At 38.6% G+C, this 24,821-nt stretch overlaps 1 protein-coding gene across 4 annotated transcripts in view; it reads left to right on the top strand.

Annotated features, from left to right (window-relative positions):
- Positions 1–24,821, top strand: part of LOC122806592 (basement membrane-specific heparan sulfate proteoglycan core protein-like) — a 1,657,353-nt gene that overhangs the window by 809,340 nt on the left and 823,192 nt on the right. For 3 of the 4 annotated variants that reach the window (XM_044077142.1, XM_044077143.1, XM_044077141.1), the window contains exon 4: positions 23,280–23,465. The exons of the other annotated variant lie outside the window; for it this stretch is intronic. In XM_044077142.1, coding sequence (XP_043933077.1) covers positions 23,280–23,465 — 186 coding nt within the window. The remainder of the gene's footprint in view (positions 1–23,279; positions 23,466–24,821) is intronic. 4 annotated transcript variants of the gene reach the window in all.

Here is a 24,821-nt window from a genome sequence, read left to right as displayed (position 1 = left end):
AAGCCAGGCTGCAAGGTTTAGGGTTTGCAATTGAGGTTGCAAAATCTGTCCCTCCTGCTGAGACAGCAGGGTAGGAGTCTGGTTAAGGTGCCAGGGTTGCACTGTTGTCAGGCTGCATAAGAGTGGGTACCAGTGCTGGCATGGCCAGTCTGCGGCAATAAGAATTGCCCTTGGCCTGTCCTGTATTGTCTTGAGTAGTACTCTGGAGAGAAGGGGCAGAGGGAGAAAGGCATAAATTGAGAGGTTTTCCCATTGGAAGATAGGGCATCCACCTTCCAGGCCCTGCTCTGAGGGTTCCTGGTGCTGAATTTGCTCAACTGGTGCTACTCGGGGGAGGCAAAGAGGTCCACCTCCGGTGTCCCCCACCTCTGAATCAGATGGTTGAAGGTGATGGACTCGAATTTCTATTGTATGGGTCTAGGAGATTTCTGCTTAAGTCGTCTGCCGGTAAATTTTGTTTGCCTGGCATGAATTGAGCTTGTAGATGCACTTGGTTGCTCAAGGCTGTATTCCACAGGGCCATGGCTAACTTGCAGAGTGGGTAAGAATGGGTCCCCCCTGCTAGTTTATGTACCACATAACTGTGGTGTTGCCTGTTTTTATAAGCAGTTGTCCTGGAAGGATTAGGTATTTGAGGGCTGTCAGAGCATTCTGTACAGCTAGCATCTCTTTTTGATTGATGTTCAGGAGAATCTGTCTTGGGCTCCAGTGGCCCTGAATGCATTTTCCTGCCATGTGAGCCCCCATGCATAGTCTGATGCATCTATTGTCAGGGTTTGGGCGGCAAGGAGCTGAGAGAAAAGCAGTCCCTTGTTGTGGTTGCCTGCTTCTGCCCACCAAAGGAACTCTGCCCCTAGACAAGGTCTGATAGGAATGATTGCTTCCAGGTCCTGAGAATGTTGGCACCAAAGACTTTTTAAGTACCATTGACGTTTCCTCATATGCAGTCTTGCATAAGGAATTAGCAGAATACATGAAGCCATGATCCATAGGGCTTGCAGTATTTTCCTTGCAAATAGATGGGTTCTGGTGGCCATTTGTTTGAAGTAATTTGTCAGATAGACCTGTTTTTCTGAAGTGAGAAATGCCAACCTTCTTCCCTAACCTTCAGAATAATACAATCTTTTGACTGGGCACCAGTGGTGATTTCTTTTCATTGATGGTGTACCCCAATGAAGTGAGAAGGCTTTTTACAAATGCCAGGTGCTGAAGTAGCAATTCCTGACTGTCCAACTGAATCAGGCAGTTGTCCAAATGGAAGTGCAGAGAACTGATTGTGCATAGAGCCTGCCCCGAAATGTAGATATTTCCTGCATGACTCCCTTATGGGGATGTGCAGATAAGCTTCTATTAAGTCTAGAGTGACTATCCAGGCATCCTTGGCTAGCATGGGGAGAAGCTGTTGCAGGGTAATCATCTTGAATTTTGGGACCACCAGAAAGGTGTTGAGAATAGAAAGATCCAGGATTGGGTGCCAAGAGCCCTATTTTCTGGGCACTAGGAAAAGTCTGGAGTAGAAACCCTGACCGATTTGTTCTACTGGAACAGGTTGAATAACTCTGATATTGAGCATGGACAGTACTTGCTTTTGAGCCTCTGCCCACTGGTTTGGTGGAAGGTCTGGAAACCCGCTTGGGGTTGGCAGTGAATGGAAGTAGAATTTGTACCCCTGGGATACAATGTTTAGGATTCATCAGTCCTGAGTAATGGACATCCATTTTTTGCATGAAGGGCAAGTTTTCCTCCTAGGGGCACAAGTCATTGGGCAGGGCTGGGAAGGATAATTGAAAAGTCATTGGGAACTTTTTCCATAAGGGGTCGGCTTAACACTCCCTGTTTTTGAGGTGGGGGCACTCCATTGTTTAGATCTCTGCATATCCTGAGACTGTAGTCTGGGTGGCCTGTTTCCTCTGGGTCTGGTCTGGGAAGGCCTGGCAGGGGCTGGAAAGGACCAGTTTTTTGAAGGCTAATGCCTACTGAATCTAGGTGGTTGCACTTGTAAGAATTTTTTGACAGTTTGCATAGATTTAGCTTTTTTTCCATCTTTTTAAGAACTTCTTCTGCTTTGGTGCCAAACAAATGGTCCTGATATAAAGGAACATCTAGCAATTTGGATTTGACATGATCTGGCAAGGATTGTTCCTTCAGCCAAGCATGCCTTCTCAGTACAGATCCAGTGACTGCAGCCCTGCAAGATGCTTTTAGGGCATCAAAGCCACACTGCAAAGTATGCTTACTAACTTGGTTTGCAGAATGCATTAGCTCTTGTAAATCTTTATTTTCTGCACAGTCTGGCAATAATACCAATTTTTGTTTAACTAGTTCCATAATATGTTGCTGGTACGTCAACATGTGAAACTGGCAATTCAATGCCCTGATGGCAAAAGTTGCAGAGGTATATACCTTCTTACCCCATCTGTCTAAAGCTCTGGAATCCCTATCCGAAGGGGTAGGATTTTTGACTGTAGTAGCCTTAATACCTTTAGGTCCCTGGGAAATGGCCTCTGGATCAGCAGTAGGATTCTTGAAAAGAAATTTGTGGAAATCAGATACTCTGTAGTACCTTTCAGGTTTCTTAGGGGCCGGGGGTAATGTATCTGGAGTTAGACTGGATTCCATAAAAACATCATCAGCAACATCCAGGACAGTGGGTATAGCCAGAGGCCTGTGCTGAGGCAACTCTAAAAATTCTCTGAATCTCTTTTTGGACTGAGGATAGTCTTGGCATTCCCAGGGGAAATGCTCTCTTAAAGTATGCAAAGTTTCACCCAAAGAAAAATCCTCCGAAGGGGAGGCAGAGGGAATGGATTCCACTGCATATGAATCCTCATAGGCTGATAAGGGCATGTCCTGATAAACTCAGTCATTTTGGCTAAAAATGAAGTCTTCGGTCTGATTCGAACATCAATAGGATGGACTACACCCTCAGAAGCTGGTGTCTGCACAGCGGCTCCAGACCCATCCAAGGTAGAGACATCCACAGGTTCCATAGTTGAAGAAGAATCTCACAGCATATCGGACTCTGAATGGTTCTCAGCAAAGGCCTGCGAATCCATAGATGCGGGCATCAGGGGCTGCGAAGGCACCTCACTGAGTACCGGTGGACTGGCGACTAGCTTAACAGAAGCATCATTGGCAGTTTGGGACCTATGCGGTCTGCCTCTGTCTTTATCTTTACATTTTTTTGAAAGATCGGCCGTCAGATGGCTTATCGAAGCCATCTCAGAATACGGAGAACAAGAGCAAAAGAATTTAACGACAAAGATAGCCCGATGACGAATGGTTCGGGTGTTAAACAAGGCACAAAACCAACAGCGAGAGACGCCGTGGTCTGAGCCTAAACAGGTGACGCATTAAGAATGTAAGTCTCTGTGAGGTATTTGCTTTCCACAGGCAAGACAATTGTTAACTTTTTCTGACATCGGTTAGAGCAAGAAAAAAGGATCCCCAACAGGTTACTTAGCTTTAGAAGACTTCAGGATTACAAACCCATAAATGAAAAATTCAGGTAGTGGTCGACCGGCACTTGCAAACTGCTTCTGCTTCAGGGTCCTCCTCAGCAAGAAAGACTGGGGTAATGGCGTCGACTGCCTGTTTTATACCCCTGACGACCTGACATCATGGAAGAAGTGACAGCATCCGATGCAGAAATACTAAGACTCTGGTATTCGAGCTGACTGAAGGCTACCTGCAGGCAGATAACCCAAGTGTGATGACTGCAACAGTGAAACACAAAGAACATCTACCTCGAATTGATCCTAGTAGCCAGCACTTCACCAAAAACTAGCTAAAAAACATAAAATAGAAGCAAAATTAAGGAAAAGCACAGAATAACACTAAATCTGATACCAGAAACACTTCAGTAATTCAGTAACAGCTAGGTGACTGTATGAAACAACAAAACAGTTTTTAACCAAACAGTAAAAAGAAGTGTAGGACTAAACAAAATTGTGCTTAAATGCATATATCATAATGCAAGTGCTATAGAAAACAGGTACTTTTCAGCTCTTTAGATGAAGAATCAGCTGAAAACACCAAATTTAGTGATTTTAGAACATATGCTCTGTGCGTAGCTTTCTGAAGTCTTTAAATTAAGACAGCAAGCTAAGAACTTCCCATTACTGTCTGTACCAGGACCAGCAGAGAAACAGTTTTCCTTGTTTAAATACCTCCATGTTTAGCTATTCCATTACTTAAACTTAACAAAACTCATTAGAAACAAAATCAGCAAAATAGAGTAAAATTAACCGTCTCATTAAAAGGCATAGCTGCAATTGGTTAGGAAATCCTTATTACAATCTCAGTATATGACCATTAGCTTGTCACAAGCACTTTAGCTTTCACAGAACAAACATTGTTATTTCATAGCCACTTTTGCATAGAAAAGAGTTTTTACTGATTTACCTTCTGCAATATCTCCCTATGCATCTTTTTGCCTGCACAAGCCGCACTATTTTATATATACTAACTCCAGAGTCACACATTGTTTGGTGGTACAATATAATCTTTTTTCAATTATTCAGTGAAGCTAATATATTTAGGATCTGGGGTGCAGATATCTGAAACCTTTCTGCATTAGCTGCTTTATCGGAAATGCTTTGTCTTCACAATAATTTGAATCTGCTATTTCAAATTTCCCTTTTTTAATTTTGTTTTGTTTTGTATTTATAATTCAACATTCGGGTTTTCTTTCCTGGTATTAGCTTAACTACCACAAATCAAAGCACACACCACTATCCACTACACACTTACTCCTAGCTACCTAAAGCAAAGCTTAGCACAGCATTGGTTTACAATGCTGTAAGTAGGCCTTATCCAGTAAACCTTGACAATCCACAACTTTCACTATTTAAGGGCAAAATAACCTGGAGTGTCTTCACTTATCAAGGTTCTGAAGAAAAGAGTCTTTGTTAGCTCACCTGCTGGGTTATATTTCCTCAGGACCTGACTATCACTTTTATGCCTTAGTTCTGCCTCCTCCTTAGCCACTACCCTGAGTTCACCTACCATTCACTTACTTCGAGGCTAGGGTGATCAAGACAAAATAGTCTGCTCCCAGTCTCTCTTTATGTCCTGCCCTGATAATAATGTATGTGAATTTCTTTCTCCTGGTATAAGATGGAGATTTAGTAGTTCTATGTTGCACCAGATGTTGGCCCTTATGCTCACTACATCTGTCCCAGTACCTCATTAGGTGCTTGCAGAGGTGACTCTTGTACACCTCAATGCAACAAGTACCATGATGAAGGCATTACAGAACTATAGAGTCACATTATCAATAATTTGCATGGACAGATTTGATTTCTTGTTTGTTTTCTTGTAAGTTGTTTATACAATCTTTCAGTGTTCTTAAGAAGTGAATTATGAAGAGATTACTATAGATCTGACAGAGCCAAATCAGCAAGCACAGATAAAAAACACTGAGGTTATGTACATATCTATGATTATTATATTATATAGGGTATTCAGTTAAATATAATTAATGTGAATGAGGTTTCAGGAACTAAATGTCAGACCTCTCAACTATCCTTGTACTTGAAAAACTTTCTAATTTTCAGACCAGATTTATACCTGCACATGATGTACCTATTCTGGAAAGTATGTTACTATTTTCAGGCTTGGTTTACCCCTTCACACAGTTTTCTGGATCCCTCTCATCGCATGTGAGTTCTGAACCTGTCTATCACACAGAAAACTACACTACGTGATCAACATAGTCGGTGCACCAATAATTTAAAGAGAAAAAGCGCATCTTATGTTTGTTTCCCTTTTTCTGAAGCAAATATAAATAACCTTCTGTGGTAGAATTTTGCAGGACAGTTCATTAAAGTCTACAGATTTTACCCTGTCTCTGATAATGTGCTTATATGTTTTCTGCCATTTTAATGTGTTTCTCTGTAGTATTTCACATTCCTATTGGAAGCGAGAAGAGTTATGTACTATATGAGATTAAAATTTTAAGCTAATTAGATAGCCAGATTTTTGACTGGATGTACTTACTTTCCAAGGTCCTTTGTTCTTATTTTCAGTGTCTACAGGTAAGGGAAAAAAATCGACACCAGCCTTTGAAAGACTGTGTGTCTAATTTATCACACTGCAGCAGCAATGATAGTCTTTAAGAAGGCATGTTTCCCATAGACAAGAAGAGTAAAATCCAGACAAGACTGAGAGAAGGCAAAGAAAGGCTTGCTGAATAAATGTCCCTAGTCTACTGACTGTGATTCTGTGAAGTATACTACATAAACAAGCACTTTTGTATCACATAAAATGCACACACACACACACACACACACACACACACACACACACACACACACACACACACACACACACACACACACACACAGGCATCAGCCATCTCCTCAGCTGAAATATGCACCAGTGTCAGCTAAACAATTCCAAAACAGCATCTAAAAAGAAGAGATGGGTCACAATGTTGCAGCCTTTCGATGCAATTAAACAACCTTCCACTTAGAGAATAACAGCTATAAAAAGCTACAATAAGTTTTAGAAAAGACAACAAAAATACTGGATAAGGACTTATCAGTGTCAAAACTGCATGGCTGTACTTTCAACAACCATCTTACTAAACAGATCAGTATTGACACAAACTTGTAAAAATTCTCCTAGGCCCTAAGAAATGGATGCCTCTAGAGTTTTCAAATAACTTCATGTTGTTATGTGACTCACCTAGGTGACCAAGTAATGCTTTCAAGTCAATCTATACCACTGGATGTGATTGAGAACTTACAACTTTTATTAAAAGTTTGACTAATTATTTACAAATGTTTCTCTGGCTGTTGTTAATGTGGAACTTAAAAGCGCACTGTAGAAAGTTAGGACAAACACATTTACAAATGTTCTCCATTGCAATAGCAGTAAATATCTGATTTTATTATTTTGCTGTAGTGTATTACAGAACATTTTGATATAAATCTTTTAATCATTGTACTACGCAAGGCTTTTTGTCTTGGAGACATTTCTTATTATTTGCATATTCTGTTTATTTTGATGGAATATCCAGTAAATTGCCATTAGTTCTGTAATAAAGAAATAGTTTTGTAATAAACACATACTGATAACAAACAAATATGCAGATACATTAACAAAATTTGTAAGATACGCAACTGAAAAATTGGTGCTACTTAGCTTTTAAAAATGACCCTAGTTGTAATATAAGTACACAAACATTACTTTTCTTATCTGAGAATCATGATCTAACTATAAAGTGAGGTTTCAGTGTTTAAACACAATAATGTATTCTTTAACAAAATCAGAAATAGGATGGGAAAACTTGTGAATGTGATATCAATAAACAAAATCATCACTCATATGGAGGGGACAACAAAAGTAAATGCAAAATAAAATCACAGAGCCTTATGTCAGAGTGCTGCTACAGAGGCAAAGGAGCACCCCTTATTATGATGGTACAGATATAATAACAGTGGTCACAAAAAAGTGTTTCATGGGGCCACATAATATATGTACCAGTTTTATAGAGATCATGAGAAATCACAACTAAATCCCAATCATCTAAGTTAAACAAAATGTGAACATACCTTGCTCTATGGCAACAAGCTTGAGCTATACTATTTTGCAAAGTTTTTTTTTTCTTTTTTATGGGGGGCATCAGATCCAAGCAAATTTAGAACCATCATCTGGACCAGATTTTATGTAATATAATAGAACAAATCATAACAACGCTTTCTCAAAATGACATTTATGTTCAATATGGAACAGTATAACTTTGTGAAAGGGAGCTTGCCCTCTGAATCGCATGGCATTCTCTCAAGAAGTAACAGCACTTGAGAGGTGGCTGACAATAAATGTTGCTACTCATGACCTTGCTAAGGCACTTAACACTATTTCCCACAAGGGACAAATCCACAAATTGAAAGCATTAAATGTCAGTATATATATACAATTCAATGAGTAACACTGGTTAACCAACAAAATGTAACACATGAGGGTTGAGAGTTATCTGTTTATCCCAAAAGGGGTTTCCAGTTGTGGTCCCTAGGATACTGTACTTGGGTACACTATTTAGCTATTTTTCTCAGATATAAACAATGGAAACAGGCTGTGGATAACGAGCTATGCTGACAACTGTAAAATGCTTAATATAAATACCAAAGTTGTCCAAAGTGGTCTAAACAATTATTGCACCTGTTGCAGTAGTAAGCGCTTTCCTTAAATGTCAGTATATGTATCGTATCACTTGGAAATGGATACTGATTATGATTGACAAGAAATGGTCAAATTATAAAAAAGCTGAAAATCTAGAGATAATAGTACATAACAGTTCAAGCTTTGACAAGTGTGTATCTGCCAGACTCAGAAAGGCACGTTATATATCCAATCTAAATCTAAACGGCATGTCTAATTACACATTATGTACGTAATCTAATTCTAAAGGGCATATCATGCTAAACCTCACTGAATCAATGCATTATTGAATACTGCACTGAGTTTTTTTCACATTTAAACAGGCTACCTGAAATAAAGGTATAATGATTCCTTACTAGAAAGGTTATATTTAAAGGGCTGGAAAAGCTGAAACATTCATAATGGCTTCAGGAACTGTCACTATGTTCTGTTTCCAGTGCAGCTAGCTTAGGTTATCTCTGTTTCAGACACTGTCTGATCCAGTTCTGTTTGAAAGTCTGTGCCTGAAACATACCACTGGGGAACTAACATCAGATCAGTGGTATGTTTCAGGCACAGGGTATCCTCCCATGCTAAAAACAAATGTCTGTAGTGGAAAAAAGTGACCTGTACAATCAACAGTGCCTTCCAAGATTATGGAATATACTTCTTTTAGTCAGAAATCATTGGTCATTAACACCCTACAGAAATAATCATGCTGTCTATGTCTATATATATGTATGTATATATGGCACCCTAAAGCAATTGCAAAACCTTGAACATTTAAAAAGTACAAACTCTGGTATTTGTTTTCTCTAAGTGTGTTTTTGCATGTGGACTATGCCTCTCTACACCACCTCTTGTGAGAACTTCTCCTCCACATATACAGCTGTTGATAAGTATAATTAACTATCAGTCCATTGGGCTACTGGTATTTGTTGAGATTTCATTTTGTTAAACATTTCTTATGTGTGGAAGTCTCATTGATGTAAATATCAGTTGGACTGTGTTACTGTCAGTTTTGCTTTGTCTGCTATATGTGTGACTGTGGGCTGAGGTCCTCAATGTAAAAAGCTTGTTTTTTTTTTTTAGATGTTCAAGACTGGAAGATCTTAGACAGAAGTTACAAAACAGTTTTGCTTTTATTTAATGGCACTGCCCAAAATAGAATGAGAGAAAGTAAAGAGTTAGTCTGAGCTTAATAACAGTTAAATCTAGGAGAGGAGAAAGAGTTCATCTTGGATTTTTTAAATCCAATGTATTGCTTGTTCAATGGACATATTTTTTGATGGGTTAGGTTCAATGAAGTGTGTCTCAATTATTTTTTTATTGTGTGATATGCCATCTATCACAGAATAAATGCATATACATATAACAAGATGGATATATTCTTATGTGGCATATAATAAACACATGCCTACATATAATAAAACTATATTTATCTGTCTATAAATAGATAGAAATATACTGATACAGATATAATGCCCACACATATACATGGGAGTAAGCAATATTAATATAGTTTTATCGCAATCAAGATTATGAAAAGTTTTTGGTCATAAACTTGCCTAACAACTAAACCTACTAACATTTGAACTAGGACATGCTGAATTCTGGGAACACAAAAATAGAGCCTTCTCAGACTTTATCTCAAAATCTTGGAATATCAACAACCTATCTTTTAACATTTTTGTTTTAGGACCTCTCCCACCCCAGCTTTATTATTCTGTCTCTAAGGCTGTCATTGCAGCAAGGCAGTGGCAAAGGGATTTTCAGGTATTAAATGACCCTACTAATCTATATGCTTTCAAATTGTAGTGTACATATACAGATTCACACAAATCTAAATTACTTCACATTAGACTTTGGTGGGAGCTGAATTACTAAACTGACAGAAGCAGGTCTTTGCAAAACGCCAGACTAACTCTTTATTATTTTAAATCTCCATATCTCTTTTTCTCTAGTAGTACAAACACCTGCAACCATCGTATAATACCCTCATTCCCTAACAACTCCATCCCTCTTATGCCTTGCATATATAATTAGTGCAGGAGCATTATCTGGTTCTATTGAAAATAAAACTTTCAGATTTGATATCTACAGTTGTGTTGTTTGTGATGTCCACCCACATAAAGTGACAGTAATTTTTTAATGTAAATTAACATACAGTATAGAGTGATATGGTGTGGTATTTAGAATCTGTACGACTTTCTGTTGGTCACTGTAAGATATTGTTATATATTTATGTAGGGGATTATATTACTCATTAGTAAAGGTGGGGAATTATTTACCACAATTGTACATGATTTAGCCTAATCAAGATTGTATCTATACATACTATTTTTGTCTGTTCTCATTATTTGATCACCCAGCAAGTTTCGGCTTGTATGGTGGGAACAAGGTTTTATTTCATGCTTCTGTTGTGGGTGTATTGACATAATATATCTCACGTACGGCAGTGGTTGTGGACTATTGTTGTCATAACTGGTCGGTTACTTTCATCTTACCATTGGTTATGATAGGTATTATACTTGTGTGGTTAGCTCTGTATCTAGGAATGTGAGTCCCTTCTTGTTGATTATATTGCTATTTTGTCAGAAGCGTACCCTAGGTGTGTTGCACTTGTTATATGCTGTACAAAAGCAACAAACAGGATTCATGCCGCACAAGTAAGAAATAAACCGAAGGGCAACAACATCTGTTTTATATGTTGTATAAGTTAGTTATTTAACTGTATCTGAACAGAACATCAATAGTATAAGAAACCCTACTACTGTATGCATTTACTATCTTATCTATTTTGACATTGAAATAGTTATTTTAATTGTATTTTGCCTGATGTTGTTATTGTATAACTTAAAAGATTTTGTTTATACTGCATGTAATTAAAATTAAATCACACTCACACTCCATCAAACCCAAAACACCCTCTATTCTAACCACAAAACTTCATATAACTCCTCTCCTTCTACAACCATCCACAGCCCTCTAACACAGAGAACTCAATTACCATGTTACCAGCACCACTCTCCCACAACCATATCATCCCATTACTCTTGCCTTCTCTATCCATCTGTCTTTACTTTATCTCCATCATTACCACTTATCACCACCCACTTAACACCATGTACTGTATCAAATCACCCACCCTACCATACACCACAAACAATCCCTCCATACCTGCAAACACACAACTAATTATCTATTACCCTTTAATCTTACAACTCACCTCTCCTATCCATTATACCTCACAATCTAAAAAACACCTTAGCCTCAAATACCACTTCCTAACTATATTCTATGTTAAAACCATCACCAGCATTGCAGCTCAACTAATACTAAGAGCTGATATTCGCCTCTACCCTGGCCCAACAAACAACGCCCATACCACATCTGACCCCAATCTCCCATTTAAACACAGATCCACTGATATACTCATACTAAACCTAAACATTCGCAGTATCATAAATAAAATAGAACAGTTACATGGAACCATCTCTGTATATAACCCAGATATTATTGTGATTACAGAAACATGGCTTAAACCCCACATTAAAGATAACTTCATAACGCCACCTGGTTTCAATATATTAAGAGTAGACAGGCCTCACAGAAAAGGTGGTTGCATTGCCCTTCTTTACAAATCCAATAACAGTTCAGCTACTTCAAAAAGAAACCCCAGATTTCAACACTGCTGAGACCCTATTCACCAAAATCCTATTAAATCATTACAAACAACTAAACCTACTCAGCATTTAGATACCACCAGGAGACAACATTAAGACACTAGAATCTATACTCCACTGGGCTTTCCATTCCCTGTCCCAACAAACTGTACTCCTAGGTGATGCCAACATAGAGTGGAACACCATACACTCACCCATAGCCACTAACCACATAAACCTATATAATTTAGTACAACTTATACACTCACCCACAAGAATTGACAAAACCACCAAACATGAATCCACCTTAGACTGGATCCTGACTAACCAGCCCAGTACTGAGCACCTATCCAGGATACTACCTGATTCCCTCAGTGGCCATAACCCAACCTTTCTCCTTTGGCACAAACTAAAATCTACCAACACCCATGCTCTCTTACAAATCCACTCCCACAAAAACTTCTCCCTAGTACAATTCTCAGAAGCCCTAAAATCCTGTGACTGGGCTCCTATAAAAACCCTTCCCCTGGATATTGCAGTAGAATACTTTAATGTCAAATTCCTAGGGATTTTAAACCAACTAGCCCCACTGAAAATAATAAGATTGTGAAGTAACCCTGCTCCCTGGTTAAATAAAGCCACAAAAATCTTACTCAAGACTGGAGACAAAGCTTGGTTAACTTGGCAAAAATACAAAACTCCTGAAACTAGACAAAGCTTTGCTGAGCTCGGAAATAAAGCAAAAAAACAGGTTATGTTGGACAAGATAAACCACTATATTTCCCTACAAAGGAAACATAACAACCCACAGAAATTCTGGGCTGCAGTGAACAACATCCTCCAGCCTGGAAAAGTCACCATAACACTCCCAGATATCAAAAGTATTGATTCCCATATAGCCTCTAGTTTCAATAACTAATTTACCTCTACAATACCTGAATCTGGTAAGTGCAATATCACCCACAACCCAATTTCAACCCTTAAACTACCAGATTAACTCCACCCACTTCACACTCACCCCAGTACCAACATCTACCACTCAAAATATCTTAGCTAAACTCAAACCTACCACCCTAGCTGCTGACAGTCTTCCAGATAAATATCTACAAATTGCATCCAAGGCCATCACCTACCCTGTCTCCCTACTTATTAACAGATCTATCTCCCTGCATACTTTTCCTTCGTTATGGAAAACCTCATATATCACCCCCCTCCACAAGGAAGGTCCATCTACTGACCTCTCCAACTACTGTCCCATTACAATCCTATCACCTCTCTCAAAAATTCTAGAAAAATGTATCCACCACCAACTCCTTACCCACTCGCTAACCAACAACCTTCTAACTAAAGCCCAACATGGACTCAGACCTTCCCATAGCACCAACACTGCCCTAATTAACTTTTCCAATACCATAAACCCATACAGGAACCAAGGAAAGCTGGTCTCTGCCACCTTCTTAGACCTATCCAAGGCATTTGATACAGTTTCCCATAACAAACTCACCTGTCTAGCAGAACTCAACCTTGATGACCCCACACTACAATGGTTTAACAGTTACCGAAACAACCGGTCACAATCTGTCAAATGGGGAAACTCCCTACCCCCCCCCCACTCCCTGTCACATGTGGTGTCCCACAAGGTTCAATCCTTGGTCCCCTTCTCTTCAACATAGTTACAAATAATCTCAACCTAGCTACCACTAAAGCCAACATTGTCCAGTATGCGGATGACACTACCCTTATCTGCTCAGCAACAAACATCCAGTTACTTCAAAGTAAAGCCCAAGAATCCTTCACTGAGGTAGAGAGCTGGCTAAACGACTACCAACTAATACTAAACCCCAAAAAAACACAGCTAATACTATTCCACACAACCAAACACTGCAATGCTACCTTTACCATCATGTCTACCAATGGCACCCTCATCACTCCAGTAACTGAGGCTAATCTCTTAGGCATCACTATTGATAATCAACTTAAATACAACAAGCACATATCCCAAACTATCTCTAAAGTCCATAAAAAACTAGGTTGCCTATATCATTGCAAACTATTCCTAATCCCTGAGACTAGAACAACAATAGCCAGAACTCATCTCTTATCAAAACTACTTTACACCTCTCCAGTTCTCACCAATATTAACAAAACCAACCTGAACAAACTCTCTACATGCTACAATAAAATAGCTAGGTTCGCTGCCAATAATAGATCACATTCCTGCCATTGCCTATCCCTAACTAAACTGCACTGGTTAGAATTTCCAAACCTCATGTGCTACCACCAACTGATCAAAGCCCATCAAATTCTCTTCCATCCAGAGAAGTGCCCTGCCCTTGCTGACATGCTAAACTTTCACAACCCTAAAAGGGAGCTACGTTCATGTATCAAAAACCCGATTGAAGTTAATCCATGCAAGAACAGCTCTGGGAAGGCCTTATTCTTCCATGATGTTGCCAAAGCAAGGAACACCCTCCCACCTGAACTCAGGCTACAAAGTCACACAGGCACCTTCAAAGGCCTTCTTAATTTACACCTCAATACTAACCCTCTCTGCAACTGCAAAGACCCCCCTTGAAGACCCACTTTTCCATATGTATGTGACCCATTGAAGCCTTTAATGCATACACTATACTCTCACCTGAAATGTACTTTTTGTATATATTGTAAATAATGGTACTACTCCTGAGTATCTTATTGTTCTACATAATTGTTTTTGTACTTCATTGTTTCTCTTATCTTGTATGCCAGTTTTATTGTTATCTAAAGCATGTATGTACACTGTTATTTCTTTGGAGCTTTTCTCCCCAGGACTCCACTGAAAAAGGACACATGATGTCCAGTTGGACTTATCCTGGTAAAATTAATATTAAATAAATAAAAATAAATTACTGTTACTGTACTTGTTATTTGTTGCAAACTGCTCTTAAGAGTTCATTTTCTAGGGTTTTCACAGTTATGTTTGGTTGCAGTTCTGGGAAGATCCTAAAATGGTTCATTTGGATAAGTTGTTCTACATTAGTTAACAAAAAAAAAAAAAAAAAAAAAACTGAGAAAATAAAAATTATACTTTGAGTCATTATTTTACAATGAACCAAGCAGTGTTTCTTGAATAATTGCATTTTTGTAAACTTTTCTCCTTCGATCTCTTCTGGAAAATTTGATCTCCCCAGTAAACATAACCCAGTTAACAAGATGTAAACATAATTCAGCCATTCAATCCATTGAGCAATCCATCCCTAACAAATATTATTTGTAGACTACAATTAAAGAGTAACACCCTAGCCACTATTTCAGGCTTGTTTGCTTATGTAAAGTATATTATTTCTGTTGTTTTCTGCAGTGGCCAGTGGGCTAAGGAATTAATACGGGGGACATTCAAAATAGTGCACAAGGTGGAAGGGATAACAGCCTGGCATTAGGACAAAATGTAACGCTGAGATATGCAGTTTGATTTACAGAAATACCCTAAACCTCCACCAACCTCTACAGTTCCAAGATTTACAAAGCTAGGGAATATTTGCATACTTCCAATGCTAATGCAAAATGGTGTGAGAGGATTGTCAAAAGTCATCAAACCAAATACAGCTGGCAACATGAATGGTATTTTGGCTATGCAGACTTTGCTTTTGGCTCCTGTAGGGCTACCCATGTGTGGTCACAGTCTAGCCATGTGGTTGTCCCTCAGAAATGATAAAGGATGTTGCATTACTGAGGAGGCTGTAAGCACTCACTTTTTTTCCTTATTAGTTTAATGAACCACTGCCAATTATGCTTATGCCGCAGTTACACGACGGGAAGGCACAGATACAAAACACACACACACACACACACACACACACACACACACACACACACACACACACACACACACACACACACACACACACACACACACAGACTACAACCCAGGGGCCATACAAGTCCACTGCAAAAACAGCTTCCTTGTACAGTGACTCTGTTGCACATTGTGCAGAGATGTAGTATGCTATTGACTGATGTTGGCAGTCCATCTGGTGCATTAAGAATTACATGCAAATCCATGGACAGGCCACATGATTCAGCTCCCTATCAAAATGTCAACACTTGTAAGCCAGAGTTCTGACTGACTGAAAAAAAGACAAACTGCAGGAAAAGAGCTAATCTTAAACATTTAAGCTTTTTTTGCAGGGGGCTCCAATGGGGAGGGCAAGCACACTCTCTGATATATATATATATATATATATATATATATATATATATATATATATATATATATATATATATTAAAAAAAACAAATCTGTTAGGGGAAAAATATAAAAAATAAAAAAACGTACAATAAGCTGGTTGCATAGTTGTGCACACCCTTAAGCTAATACTTTGTTGAAGCACCTTTTGATTTAATTACAGCATTAAGTCTTCTTGGGTAGGAGTCTATCAGCATGGCACATCTTGACTTGGCAATATTTGCTCACTCTTCCTTGCAAAAGCATTCCAAATCTGTCAGATTGTGAGGGCATCTCTTGTGCACAGCCCTCTTTAGGTCACCCCACAGATTTTCTATTGGATTTAGGTCTGGGCTCTGGGTGGGCCATTCCAAAACTTTACTTTTCTTCTGGTAAAGACATTTGTTTGTTGATTTGGATGTATGCTTGGGGTCATTGTCATGTTGAAAGGTGACATTCCTCTTCGTCTTCATCTTTCTAGTAGATGCCTGAAGGTTTTGGGCCAAAAGTGACTGGTATTTGGAACTGTTGATAATCCCCGCCACCTTGACTAAAGCCCCAGTTCCAGATGAAGAAAAGCAACCCCAAAGCATGATACTGCCACCACCATGCTTCACTGTGGGAATGGTGTTCTTTTTGTGATGCGAAGTGTTGTTTTTGTGCCCAACATACCTTTAGGAATTGTGGCCAGAAAGTTCAACCTTGTTCTCATCAGACCATAACACATTTTCCCACATAGTTTTGGGATACTTGATGTATTGTTTTGCAAATTTAAGCCAGGCCTGGATGTTTTTCTGTGCATGAAAAGGCTTCCGTTTTGCAACCCTACCCCATAGCCCACACATATGGAGAATATGGGAGAATGTTATCACATATAGTACACAACCAGTACTTGCCAGAAATTCCTGCATCTCCTTCAATGTTGCTGTAGGTCTCTTTGCAGCCTCCCTGACCAGTTTTAGTCTTGTCTTTTCATCAATTTTGGAGGGACGTCCAGTTCTTTGCAACATCATTGTTGCCCCATATTTTCTCCACTTTTTGATGACTGTCTTCACTGTGTTCCATAGTATATCCAATGCTGTGAAAATGTTTTTTACCCTTCTCCTGATACCTTTCAACAATGAGATCCCTTTGATGCTTTGTAAGCTCTCTGTGAACCATGGCTTTTGCTGTAGCAGGCAACTGAGTAAATGTCAGGAAAATCCTACTAGGACAGCTGAACTTTATTTGTGGTTAATCAGAGTCTCTTTAATTGATGGCAGGTATGTACCCAAGAAGACTGAATGCAGTAATTAAATCAAAAGGTGCTTCAACAAAGCATTAGTTTAAGGGTGTGCACACTTATGCAACCGGCTTATTGTACATTTTTTATTTTTTATATTTTTCCCCTAACAGATTTGCTTGTTTTTCAATTGAATTACACAGGTTATAGGCCACATTAAAGGTGGGAAAAGCTTTGAAATTATTTATTGTAGTCTCATTTGTTATATCACAAAAACCTGGCATTTTAACAGAGATGTGTAATATATATATATATATATATATATATATATATATATATATATATATATATATATATATATATATGTATAATTTATTTATTTATTTTTATTTGTATATATTTATATATATGGGTCTAGGACTATTCACTGATATTTTGGATATATATTAAGTTCAGAAAAAGAGTAATTTATTGGAATTGCAAGCATCCATGTATATAGTTCAAAATATTTAAAATAGGTGGGGGGCTATGCCCCCCCTACTATATATACTAACTCGAGGGTTGCACAACAGTGGGGAAAAGGCCGTATATAACTATCAGTGAAATTGCTTTTCAGTGAATTGAGCTTTCAGTGAATTGTGCACAGTCAAAAGTGTTTTATTGAAATGTGCTTTCAGTGAATAGTCCTAGACCCATATATATATATATATATATATATATATATATATATATATATATATATATATATATATATACACACACACAGACACACACACACACACACACCAACTACAAAATCAACATACCTTGGCGAAAAAGTGAATCTTGGACTTAGTATATGCAGGTGCATTTTTTTGACCATTCAGTCTCTTTATTTCAGGAATCGCTCATGCAGAAACCAACATTTCAAATTGTTACCCATGTTTCTCATATACATGGCATGCCCATAGGGGATATGCTATTTATGTACACACTGGCAGGGATCAGCTACATTCAACAGATAACAGCATTTGCAGACCATATAAGGGAGCCGCACAATGTCCAAGACAAGATGTTGAAGAATCTCAGCAAAAGTCATACGACCATGACAACAGTCCTGTAATTACTACTCCTTTGGGCAGTATCAACAGTAAATCCGTAGAGAATGTTCTGTGTATCTTAGGTTACTGTAAGCAACAATGGTTGCATGTTATCTGTCTACAAGTGTAATGAATGACTTTTTACTACAGAAATGCTTCTTTTTTTACTCCATAATATAGCTAGAACAGAGTAACACAGGAGTGCTGTGGTTAGCACCATCATCACACAGCACTTGGTTCTCTAGTTTGGTTCTTTGCTCAGGTGCTTTCTGTGCAGAGTCTGCACGTTAACTCTGAGCATTCATTTCTTTTCAATGGGTGTTCTGTTTTACCCCTATATCTAAAAGCTGCCCTGGGCTACATTTTTGCTGAAGAGTTACTCATAGAATTATTACAACGTTGAAACTGTAAGTTCCATATACGTTCATGTGTTCATAGGTTGGTACTGGGCTATCTGCCCGAAGGCATATATTAGCCCAGCCACGTTGTGCGGTATTCACCACCCCTTTAGTAGTTCCCTAGACCCTCGTACTAGCAACTAGTACCCTTGACCCCTATCTAGTAGTGCTGTTGGTGTGATCCCTGGTGTGAACTTTCTGTTACCCATCCACTCATCAAGGTTCCTCTTGAAGAGTGATAGTGAGGGGCTCTGTCTTATGCAGATCGGGACCCTGTTCCATAGTAAGGGAAGTCTCTGTGAAGGGAATCTATCCCTCCAGCATGTTCTATTCATTGTTGTGTTGAGGTTTATATCCCTAGAGCATGTAGCTCAAGTAGATTTGGTTTTGCTAAGATGGAGCATGTTCAACAATTCTGGGTTGGACATGGCTCTGTACGTTAGACAGAGATCGCCTCTGAGAAAGCGGTATGCAACAGAGAACAGTCTTAGCTTTTTCAATTGTGCTGCATAGGGCAACTGTTTGAGGCCAGTAATCCTCTTGGTTAGGTACCTCTGTGGTCTCTCCAGCTGCTGGAGATGTCTAGCCAGGTACATTCCAATGGGTGCATTGTACTCAATAATGGGTCTGATGAGGGAAGAGTAGAGGGGCACCATTACATCCTTAGATCTTGATGCAAACCCTTTTGTGATCAGATGGGTCACATAGAAGGATTTTCTAACCACTTTGGCAACATGGTTATCAAAGGAAAGCTGACTTGGGTCCCTAAATCCCTTATTTCTTCTTCAGATTTCAGGAGATTACCTCCTGTGTTGTAGTTTGCGGGTACTCTGTTTTTTCCAAAGGGGATTACTACGCATTTTTTTGCATTTAGCTTGAGACCATGGCTTTGACACCATGCATCAGTCTCATTTAGGCCCTTCTGGAGGATCTCCATGTCGGCCGGAGACTCTATTATAGCACCCAGTTTGCAGTCGTCCGCAAACTTAGTCAGCCACAGCCCTTCTGTGCTTGCCTGTACTTCTGAAAAGTATATCCCAAACAGGAGGGGCCCCAGGACAGAGCCCTGAGGCACACCACTCATTACTGGTCAGACATAGATCCCGCTACTCTTACTTTATGAGATCTGTCTGAGAGCCAGTTTGCGATCCATCTTGTGACGTAAGGGTTTATGCCCAGGCTGGTGAGCTTATCAATAATACCTGAATGGGGAATGGTGTCAAATGCTTTAGCAAAGTCAAGGTATATATAGCCTGAGTAACTGTCTCAAAGAAATCCACCAGGTTCAGGAGGCATGATCTGCCCTTGACGAAGCCGAACTGTGTGGGGTCCAGTGACTGGAGGTTCACAATCTCTCCATTTATGAGTTCCATAATGATTCGATCCATAGCCTTACAGATCAGACTGGTCAGGCTTATTGGTCAGTAGTTCCCAGGGTCAGTTGTGGCCCCACCCTTGTGTAGTGGGACCACCGTTGCCGTGCGCCATTCTATGGGCACATATCCTGTGGAGAGGCTGAGACTGAACAGGGTATTAAGATGCAGGGTTAATTCCTTTTGGAGCTCTCGTATGACACAGCCTGGGACACCATCTGGTCAAATGGAGGCAGTGTTTTTAGCTTTAGATAGAGCCTTGTTAACCAATGTATCAGTAATAATATAGCAATAACCCACACCTGGGTGTGGGTAATGCTGGATTTACCCACGGTTGGCGTGGTTTGGTCCCGAGGGCGAAGCCCGAGGGACCAAACAAAGCCAACCGTGGGTAAATCCAGCATTACCCACACCCAGAAGTGGGTTATTGCTATTATACAATGACATTATTTAAGAAAAAAAATAATTACTTTTCTTAAATAATGGCATTGTATAATGCCTCCTTGCTGCCCTTCCACAGCTGTCTGGTATTCTGCGGAAGTTCTGATGTACTGCGCATGCCTACACAGTATATTAGAGCTGTTGGCAAAAGCAATGGAGAAAGCAAGATCTCTGTTGCTTTTTACTGTTTTGCTAAGTTAAATGGGTTTAACATAGCGAGACAGCTTTAAAAAAAGCAACAGAGAATCTCCGTTGCTTATTTTAAAGCTGTCTCGCTATGTTAAACCCATTTAACATAACGAGACAATTTTGAAAAAAGTAACGGAGAAAGCAAGATCTCCGTTGCTTTTTACAAACTGTTTCGCTATGTTAAATGGGTTTAACATAGCGAAACAGCTTTAAAATAAGCAACAGACATCTCCGTTGCTTATTTTAAAGCTGTCTTGCTATGTTAAACACATTTAACATAGCGAGACAGGTTTAAAAAAAAAAAGCAACGGAGAAAGCAAGATCTCCGTTGCTTTTTACACACTGTGTCTCTATATTAAAGGATTTTAACATAGCGAGACAGCTTTAAAAAAAGCAACTGAGATCTCCGTTGCTTTTTTTAAACCTGTGTCGCTATGTTAAACTCCTTTAACATAGCGAGAAAGTGTTTTAAAAAAGACTTATACTAATGGAAAAAGTCCGGGCGACCGGTCCTTTTTCCATTAGTATAAGTCGATTTACAACGTGCACACTGGCCAATCAGTGTGCACGTTTTGGAATATTAATGGGGGGGGGGTCATGGTATAATTGGACTTACACAATCCCCTGGAATGGTAATAGGCCCTGTAGGTGGTGAGGGGGGGGGGGGGATTTGCACTGAACCTGTCAGCCAAGTTGTTGGCAATGTCGGAAGGGTCAGTGCATTTTGTATATGTATAATAGGACTAATTTAATTTGCTTAATAAGACTAAAAAGGTAGTTACATTGGTTGATTTATAGTAACCACTACCAGATTTTTAATCTTCAAGTATTGACTGGTTCCAGAATTACTTCTCAGTGAGGACCTTTTGTGCTAAAGTATGCATTGGTGTCTTTAGATACTGGTATTTTTTTTAAAGCAGGGGTGTCAAAAGACAAACAAACAAACAAAAAAATCCTCTTGAGTGTGCAATTCAAAACCATAAAACAAAAGCAAACATGTTTCTGTGTACGCTCTACTTTATTCCTGATAAATCATTAAGCACTTTTCTTCTCTCACTCAACCAGAACTTCATCAGAATATTATTTCACATAATTTCTTTTCCTAAATAACTAACACCAGCCCAATTTACCACTGAAACAAATATTGTAAAAAACTTTCTAAAATTGTAAAACAATGAATTTTGTTTATGGAATAAACATATTAATCTGTGATTATGTTAAAATGTGTGTGTGTGTGTGTGTGTGTGTGTGTGTGTGTGTGTGTGTGTGTGTGTGTGTGTGTGTGTGTGTGTGTGTGTGTGTGTGCGTGTGTGTGTATAATACTGTTTCTGGACAAGTTATCATTAATTCCCAGAATCTATTTGGCATTTAATAAAACTTACCAATACAGTTCAGGGAATAACCTACTCATCAGTGACCTCCCTCTAGACTTGTTATCTACAGGTTGTGTTATGTACAGATTGCCTGGGAGTTACCAAGGCCAGCATCTTTCAGTGAAATATACAAATGCAACTCCAGGATGAAGTTAGCATATTCTGGGACTGATTCTGCAGAAACAAGCTTGCAATTAATACCAGTAAGACAGTAGTCATATTACTTCCCATTCAGCAAAAACTGAAAGCTCTGACTAAAATTAGTGTATATGACCCTATCACCTAAACTGAAACGGGGTCTCTTTAGTGTTGTGATACCTAAGTCTGAGATTTTAGAGGGAAGCAGAATGTTTTACCTTCAAGTTTATTGGCTAGAGGTGGGCAGCCATCCCTATGGAGTGGCATAAATGTGAAAGTAGATACACAATACAGCCTCAACCCCACCTCCCCAAAAAGTGATCGCCACTGTTTCAGCTATGATTATATGTTCTTTACGGTTCACAGTTCTTTTTCTCATGTTTCCCATTAATTACCTATTCATTTATTGTACAAAATGTAAATAAATGTTTAGCCTTCAAGAGTTCAGACATAAGATCACAGAACTATTCTTCTAGGTTTATGGTTTGAAGCTTAAACTTTAGAAAATGGAAATTTTCAAAGAAATTTTAAATAGGCAGAAGTTTGAAGAAATAGTACTCAATGTAATAAGGAGTTGGAAAAGATGAACCTCGGTTACGATTTATTTTCCAACTTGAAACCCACATACGATGTAAAATGTACTTGAGATCTAGGGTGAGGAGAGGTTTCTATCACACCTTTGTGGAAGAGAAGAATTCCAGCTTTGTTACACTTAATGCAAGGCATACACAACCTTTGTCAAGAAGACAAGAGAAAAAAATACATTATGCTTTATTTATTCATCGGATGCAATTCTAAAAATTGTTTTTTTATAAATTCATAAAATTCTAACATTATATAATGTGTTATAATCACACTGATATTCTAACAATTCTAAGTATTCAGATACATTTTTGTTGTCTGTGTCTTGATATTTGATCAGAAATAGTCACACTAAGGTCAAGGACTTCAAGGAATATTGTTTAATTTTTACATGTTTCAGCAAATGAAGCTTTAAGATGATTTTGTGACTGTAGTTTTAACATAACCTGGCATTTTTATCCTTTATTTTAGAAACCTGTCCATACCCGCCAAAAATACCAAATGCTCATCTACTACAGCTGTATTCAAACATGAGAGAATTTCCGGAATTAGTAAAAGTGTACTATGCCTGTAATAAAGGCTACAGACACGCACAAGGAGACAATGTTATAGCCTGCATTCAGTCTACATGGCAGAAACCAAATCTGGTCTGCAGATGTAAATAATGTTTACCCCCTTCATGTGATTTATGTATTTTTTACTACAATCATGCCTTGCATCTGTGAAAAAAAAAAAAGCAAACTGAGGATGGGGGCTGAGAATACCAGTCAAGTATATTTAGAAGTGATGCCCAGATGTAGAAAACCATGCCTTACTTCCACACTCTCCTGTGACGTTTTGTTTATAATTCTTTAACTATAATAATTTAAGTAGTGAGTTAGACAAAGGTCCATTACTTAGTCTAATCCTTTCTCTGCATTTAAATCCTGTGTGGAAAAATAAATAATTAATAAGCAAGTTGAAACAGTGTAGAATGAACTGAGCATTTCAGAAGAAAGAGTAGGTGGTCAGTAACTTTTAACCATGTCAGCAGATTCTTTTAAACAGTAAAAATACGTATTATGGTCTGCGCATGTTTATGTATTTTGCTGAAACTGCTAGATAACTGGAATGTGTGAATGGATTGAAATGTATCAGCTAGGCTGCTTAAGACTGCATTCCTTTTAGTTTCTCATAGGAAACTTTGCTGCAACATTACTAATGCTGAACTGGGAAAAGAATGTTTTAATTAACCTATTTTTAGGACATTGACATATTTCATTTTAGATATTTAGTACTGTTGTAATGAATAACTACATTTACAGATCTTGGTAATAAACAGCTTTTTATTATATACTGGCAGTGGTCTGATAGATAACACTTGTTATTTTCACATCCCTTCCCCCATTGGTAATAAACAGCTTTTTATTATACACTGGCAGTGGTCTGATAGATAACACTTGTTATTTTCACATCCCTTCCCCCATTGGTAATAAACAGCTTTTTATTATATACTGGCAGTGATCTGATAGATAACACTTGTTATTTTCAGATCCCTTCCCCCATTGGTAATAAACAGCTTTTTATTATATACTGGCAGTGGTCTGATAGATAACACTTGTTATTTTCACATCCCTTCCCCCATTGGTAATAAACAGCTTTTTATTATATACTGGCAGTGGTCTGATAGATAACACTTGTTATTTTCACATCCCTTCCCCCATTGGTAATAAACAGCTTTTTATTATATACTGGCAGTGGTCTGATAGATAACACTTGTTAATTTCACATCCTTTATCCCAATGGTAATAAACAGCTTTTTATTATATACTGGCAGTGGTCTGATAGATAACACTTGTTATTTTCACATCCCTTCCCCCATTGGTAATAAACAGCTTTTTATTATATACTGGCAGTGGTATGATAGATAACAATTGTTATTTTCACGTGTATTTTCTTATACCATATACAAGCATACCTTTCCTATGCTCACTGCATGCACTCTCCTTGCATATCTTACATCCTCCCAAAGCT

Source organism: Protopterus annectens, chromosome 7.part0, assembly GCF_019279795.1.
Source record: "Protopterus annectens isolate FY-2018-M chromosome 7.part0, PAN1.0, whole genome shotgun sequence".
Taxonomy (NCBI): domain Eukaryota; kingdom Metazoa; phylum Chordata; order Ceratodontiformes; family Protopteridae; genus Protopterus; species Protopterus annectens.
This window is presented reverse-complemented; position numbering and strand designations above follow the sequence as displayed.